The 6,861-nt window shown below is 34.6% G+C and overlaps 1 protein-coding gene across 1 annotated transcript; it reads left to right on the plus strand.

Moving 5' to 3' along the window:
• The first annotated feature begins 2,037 nt into the window (after positions 1–2,037).
• On the plus strand, positions 2,038–6,558 carry LOC130805988 (double-stranded RNA-binding protein 2-like). Its single transcript, XM_057670870.1, has 3 exons — positions 2,038–2,721; positions 4,898–5,117; positions 5,353–6,558. Exons 1-3 carry the CDS (start codon positions 2,476–2,478, stop codon positions 6,249–6,251), a joined length of 1,365 nt encoding a protein of 454 aa, XP_057526853.1. The 5' UTR covers positions 2,038–2,475; the 3' UTR covers positions 6,252–6,558.
• Positions 6,559–6,861: the final 303 nt, after the last annotated feature.

The following is a 6,861-nucleotide window of genomic DNA, read 5'->3' on the forward strand; positions in this document are numbered from 1 at the left end:
CCCATGATTTGAAAAAACGACAAATTTTTATATCAATTTTGGGTAAGAAAAATTCTTGAGAGCTTTAACCATTAGGTTGATCATGATTCTAAAATGCATCAAATTTTTATTTTGATTTTATAGCAAGAATTGCCAAAAGTCTTTTAACCATTGGAGGTTTGTTCACCGCAATGTAGCTATATGTGGGCTGTTGTTTAGTTGTGGGTATCAGAAGAATAATTGTGCTTATTAAATATTTAAATGTCTTATTAATTGTATGAATTATAGTTGTTAGATAAAAAAAACTATGATAGTTGGAGCATAATTTTTGAAAAAATTTAAAATCACTACTTTTAATTTTAGAATTCTATACGTTATAACATTCTTAGCACAATTAAGTGCTTAAACCACTATTCAGAACATGCCTTAGGTCAAAAATGACATTCAAAAGTGGGTAAATAACAAAAAGAAAAGGACATTTTGGGTTAAAAAGATAGGAATAATTCAATGAGAAAACAATAAATTAAATGAGTGGAAAAAAATTAAATACAAATGAAGAAAAGCAAAAAGAAAAAGGGAATGTGAGAAAAGGAAAATGGGAAAGGAAGAACAGAAAATCCAAGAAGAAAAAATGCAGTCACAGACCAAGTGATTTACAGCACAACCATGCAACAATTGCATAACGTTAAGTTGACTCATATGATCCTATCCATAAATTTGACTCTTTAACTCAATATAAAGAAACATTATAATAATAGTACTTTTTAAAATTAGGTATAACCATATAACTATATAAGTATTTATTATTTTAATTAAATTTAATGGTAAAACTCAAATTATTGTTAGAAATGGTCAACTTATAGTAAAACAAATAATTTATAATCAATTTTGAAATTAATATGTAAAGCGTTTTGAATTTTAGGAGAGACAAGTTGGATAATATTAAAGACCGTTTGAATTGTAAAATTGTGTGTGTTGATATAACTAATATACCTATGTTTAGTAGTATTTGTATCATTTATTATGTTTCACTAGTCAGTAGTCACTCGTGATAATGCAAAATTGTGTGAATGGTTAATAATGCAAAATTAACAACTAGAATGAATCAAGGTCTTATAAGATTATTGTCAATATCTAATTTCATTATTTTAAAAGCATAAAAGTTCAAATGAAGTAAATATTATCATACAAAAATAACTATAACGATGGTAAAGAATAATTTCAAAATATTGGATCGACTTTATTAACTAAATTATCAGTTCTAATAGTCGTTCACATAAATATAAAACACCTCTATGAGAATTGGTATTGGGTTCATGATCATGAGATGTGACTAAGTTTTATTGAGTTGATTGTCACAAAACCATCGTTCATCATCTTTATTTATCCAAACTTAAAATCGATAAAAGGCGTGAGTATTATTTTACGGATAAAATATTATTTGATGTTGTGATATCCTATAAATAAGAATAATGCTCATCATATATAAGTACTATGAATATGAGAAGAATGTAGTGGTTAAAAAATTACCATTCATCGATTGTCAACACCTACAAGAAAACTAATTTATCCTCCTTTTATACGAAGTGGATTCTCCAACTTTATCCCAAGTACAAAAAATGAGAGGGTCATATGTTAGCCTAATGATTGATTCTTTACCTTTCATTAATTAGAGATGTTCGTTTCTCACAAGTCACGGCTTGAAAAATTAATTATCTATTCTTCCTTACCTATAGGAATTCTTTAGCTTTATTCTAACGATTTGTCTAACTCATGTCATAAGGGCCTAAGGCATAGGTTGAAAACATCAATTACTTCATTCAACCAACTTCATTTAAAAGTATTCTTTTAAATGTTTTTGGACTGAGTGATATTTTGTTTATACTAATTATTATAAATAAGAAAAAACTTTAAGATAATTATTCTAAAAAAAATTATTTAAATGAGGTAATTAATAACTCTTAACCTAAACCCTTGTTAAATAGGTTAGATAACCATTTATTCTAAATCAAAATAAAAGACTGAATTTTTTATTTTTTTTTAATATGAAAAAGAAAGGCTAAAATTAATGAATTGAATTAATGAATACCATCCCCCAACTCTCCCTAATAACTCTTACTACAATCTCTTTCTCTTTCATTACTTTCACACACCACCACTTCACTACCCAACAAACCTCCTTTTTTCTTCCTCTCTGAGTCTTCCACCCCACCTCCACTCAACTCCTCCACCTTCTTCTCCTTTCTTTTTCTCACAATCCCAAAAACCCTAAAACCCTTTTCATCAATTCTAGATCTTACCCATCTTACTATCCCTAAACACCTTTTCATAAATTTTAGATCTTATCCATCTCAAATTAACCAAAACCCTAAAAAAACCCCTCTATTAATTCTCCATTTCCCACCTCAATTTTTGCTACCGACAATCTAGGGTTACGGAAATGGAGTGGTAGAAGCCTAGAAGGTAGGTTTGTAGAACCCAGAAATTTAATTGAGAATGTATAAAAATCAGCTTCAAGAATTAGCACAAAGAAGCTGTTTCAATTTACCTTCCTATACTTGTATAAGAGAAGGCCCAGATCATGCTCCTAGGTTTAAAGCTATAGTTAATTTTAATGGTGAATCTTTTGAGTCTCCTCATTATTGTTCTACTCTTCGTCAAGCTGAACATGCTGCTGCTGAAGTTGCCCTTAATTCTCTCTCTTCTCGTGGCCCTTCTCACTCTATTGCTGCTCGCATTTTGGTTTGTTTCCTCTTTTTCTTAATATCTGCTTTCTGGGTTTTTCTTTTTTTGATCTACTTATGATAATGCCCTTTTTGATTTCCCCTTTGATTTTTGTTGCTGAGTTTTCCTATTAATTTTTGAAGGTTTCCTTGTTGTCATTAATTTGGGCCAATTAAGAATTTTAAAGTCTGATAATAATGCTGATCGAACCTGTATTTACTCCTTATTAAATGTGTTGGGGTTTGCTGGATTTAATTAAGTCGTATGATGCTGAAGACAAATGAATTTTGCTAATTAATTTCAGGTTGGTTGAATAAACTCGAGGCTTAAAATTTGAAATATGAAATTTTAATAATACTGTTTGACACTTTATTTTGTGATAAAATATCCACTTAATTCTATTTTAAGTAATAGCATTTAGGGCTACATACTTCATATCACGACCCTAAATTTAATTGTAACTACGCTTCTGAAGACAGGTTTAAGAGGTGTATTTATTATTGGTAAGTAGTAATATTTTTCTAAAACTCTTTACTTGTTTTGGACATGTGTTGATCCACCTTAAATAACTCATGAACTAACTTTGGTAAGTTTCTTTTTTGTTTTCTTTTGTTGAGTATTTCAGTATCGGAAAGATTGAATTTAAATTGCCCCCAAAATAATTTATGGTGGAGTGTTAAAATTTTGGGTACCTTAAGTGGGACAGATTTTGTGTCTTGGGCCTTATATAGTTGGAATAGTTTATGTTATGAATTGGGTCAAAGGGTGGGTCTTGGCCGGTTCATTACAGTTTATTGCTTGGAAAGTTGAATGGTTTAGCATTTTTGTTATGGTAGAAAGTTAAGCTTGTAGAAGTTGACAGTATTAACGGTTCTTTGAACGAAAGGATTGATCGCTCATTCGCAACTTGGGATTTGAAAAAGTTGCTAATTAATTGTGAAGTCATGGTTGCATTAGATGGGTTTACAACTGTCATTTGTGGTCCCTACGCCTTCCATTTAATTTACCGTTTGTTACTGCTAATTTCCATTTACTCTTGTGACTTAGCGATCATGGATACGATGCAATGATTATAGTGCTAATTTAACCCTCTACCTAATTTGAAAGTCTCCTCTTTGATAGACTCACTTGTGTGGATGAAAGTTGAATATTTAGCTTAGTGTATGAAATTTGAAATCGTCTACTCACATAACATTTGTAAGTTGTGACTTGTAACAATGGTATGGACTATTCTTAAAATTGATTTGACAGTTTTCCATGATCACCAATGCTACAATTTGATATTTTAGCGCGTTTGGTGTGGTTGTAAGGCGTTACATAAGAACATTTCAAGAACTGGTAGGAGTTGAAGAAATGAAAGGATTGAAATTTCTCATTTCTAAACTCATCATAAATGTGAACAAACATTTTTTAGTCAAGCCAACCTTGCTACTGGCAACTATTTAGATGCAATGGATAAACTAATAATCTTTACAAGTATTTTGCGCCATTTTCATAGATCGTGAAGTGGAAGCTGCTCTTTGCTTCCCCTTTCCCTAGTTGATCATTTTTTAATACTTAACCGTCTCTATAATTAATTGGGGAAAATCTTTTTAAATGCCCATGATTCACCCTATTTGCTAGACTCTCGTCATCTTTTGGATTCGTTAGAGATGAAAGTGCATCCTGTTTTCCATCTGCAAACTATCTTGAACTGAAATTTAAAGGTAATTTGATCTTAATGAAAGCTGAATCTCTCTCTCAGAATTGAAACATTCGTCTATAGTCACTTCGATGTTGCCTCAGCCCTTTCATTCATTGTGTTTGCCCATAATGAAATGGGGACTACAGCTCCAGATTTTTTTCGGGCTTTTTTTACTCTACTTGCAGTGTATTCATTTTTTAAAGTTAATGTTACATGTGGTATGATTTCTATTTCTCTACTCGTTAAGTATTTCAAAATTATGAACTTCAAGCCAGTTTTTTTTTTTTTTTTTTTTTTTGGCCATTTGGCTATAGATGTTGGCTTATGTTTCATATTTGAAATATTGTGATGATCCTACTGAATATATGGAACCACATAATCCCTATTTTGTATTGCTTCATACATGAAGATGGGATGCTTTGATGTTTTTGCCTCCATGTCCTTGATTTGAACTTCTTGCTCGTTGTTTTAATATCAATATGTAATGTGTTTATCGTTCCTTTATTTTAGGACGAGACGGGGGTTTACAAAAACCTTTTACAAGAGATTTCACAGAGAGTTGGAGCACCTTTACCACATTACACAACATACAGGTCAGGCCTAGGCCACCAACCAGTTTTTACCGGTAAAGTAGAACTAGCAGGTATCATATTCACAGGAGAACCAGCCAAAAATAAAAAACAAGCAGAGAAAAATGCGGCGTTGGCAGCTTGGCAGTCGCTAAAACAATGTAAGTGTTTTAGTAGAATTTCTTGCATTATGAGATTTTAACGTTTTAGAATATACTTTGCATTGCAAGTCGCTAAGTGTCTTTGTGGCGTGCTACTCTAATAATGGTGTTGCAAAAGCAGACTCTTGTTAATGGTAACATAAATCCTTCTATGTTAAAAATATCAACTGGTTTACGTCTATGAAGAGGTTGTTTTGAGTGGGCGCGAAATATTGATATAGTGTTGTCTGAACAGTGGCACAACAATCAGGGAGTTCGTCTTCCGAGCAAGACAACACTGATGAGCTTGAGCAGGTGACGATAGCCCGAGCGTTGTTGAAATATCGATTGAGGGAAAAGATGACAACCGCATCCAGCAAACCCTTGCCATTCCCACAAACATTTCCGATCCAAAATCCAAGACCCTCAAGCCCCCAACGTCGTCCAGTAATGGCATCCAAGATTCTTCCATTTATCTGCCCCAAAAAGACGCCACCCCGAGTCCGTCCCTTTTCATCAGTAATGTCCGACCTTTCATCACAGCCCCAGGTTCAAGATTCCCGAAGATCCGAGTCTCCAAGATTTCCAGGTGTGGGGGCACCTCCATACGTTCCAATGCGTCATGTGCGAGGACCGTGCCATGGTATGGCACCGCCCGTGACTATTAGGAATGCTGTGCCATGCTACTCTGCTCCACCTGTTCACAGATCAGCAAGTGCTGCTCCTCCAGTTATAAGGACAGCACCACCTGTACGGATCGCCCCACCAGTATGTATTAGGCAAAGTATCCCTGTTTTCTCGGCCCCAGCCCTTAAAAGGGAAGATCCACCAACTGCTACACTTCCAGAGCCAAATAAACTTCCAGATAAAGCAGAAGCAATTCCCGATTCAACTGGCCTGCAATCCCATAATTCTGACCCGGTTGTTAAACCTCTTCCCCTCCGGATCCCATGTCCTTCTGTGACACGGCCGCCCCCTGTTCGAATTGCACCTCCCGTCTGTATTAGACAGGCTACTCCTGTTTTTGCTGCCCCACCATCTGATCTACATGAGCCGCCATCGGCCCAGCCTAGGGGCCCTAGTAAGGAGGTGACAAATGACGAAGGAACCCGAGATTCAGAATCTTTAAAGAAGTTGGAGCAGCTTAAACTCTGAAAAGGCTCATAAGAACGAATGTAGATCTCTAGGCGTACCGCCTCAGGAAGTATGATTTTGTTACCGGTTTTTGATACTTTGGTCCTAGCCATCTTGTATGAATGTCCGTCTTTCCCCTGTTTAGTTTCTCGTTCTCATGTATTTGAGACGCCATATCGTCGATGTTTTCTTTATAGTATATTAGCAACTTAGTGTTACATTGGCTTAGTGGCCGAGTATCAAAGAATGGTTTTCATTGGTTCTTTTTCCGATCATGTTTTTCTATCTGCATTTTTATAAAATATGGTCCTCAGGTAATACTTTTGTTGTTGATGATCATCATTGATGAACCATTTAAGAGGTCTTTTTGTTATGGATGAAAAAAAAAGGGTTTACTTGTCTTGTGTCGACTAACTGCTCCACCCATTTTGTTCGTTTCGTCCCACAATATGGCGGCCTAAGGCCACACTTGATTCGCAGTGTATACTTTACAGGCACATTCAAAGGAAGAAATGACATCGGTTTTCTAAGCGCTCTGAATCATTTTACTATGATCTAGAAAGATAGGCTTAACAGCTAGTCTCTCAAGAGACGTATCTTAAGCCCGGCCCGTTAAAGATTAACGTTTACT

This window comes from Amaranthus tricolor, chromosome 2 (assembly GCF_026212465.1).
Source record: "Amaranthus tricolor cultivar Red isolate AtriRed21 chromosome 2, ASM2621246v1, whole genome shotgun sequence".
Classification (NCBI taxonomy): Eukaryota; Viridiplantae; Streptophyta; class Magnoliopsida; order Caryophyllales; family Amaranthaceae; genus Amaranthus; species Amaranthus tricolor.

Coding starts and splice junctions, on each gene's coding strand:
- LOC130805988 (XM_057670870.1), top strand. CDS start 2,476: ATGTATAAAAATCAGCTTCAAGAATTAGCACAAAGAAGCTGTTTCAAT. Junction 2,722..4,897: donor CTATTGCTGCTCGCATTTTG/GTTTGTTTCCTC, acceptor CCTTTATTTTAG/GACGAGACGGGGGTTTACAA. Junction 5,118..5,352: donor TTGGCAGTCGCTAAAACAAT/GTAAGTGTTTTA, acceptor TTGTCTGAACAG/TGGCACAACAATCAGGGAGT.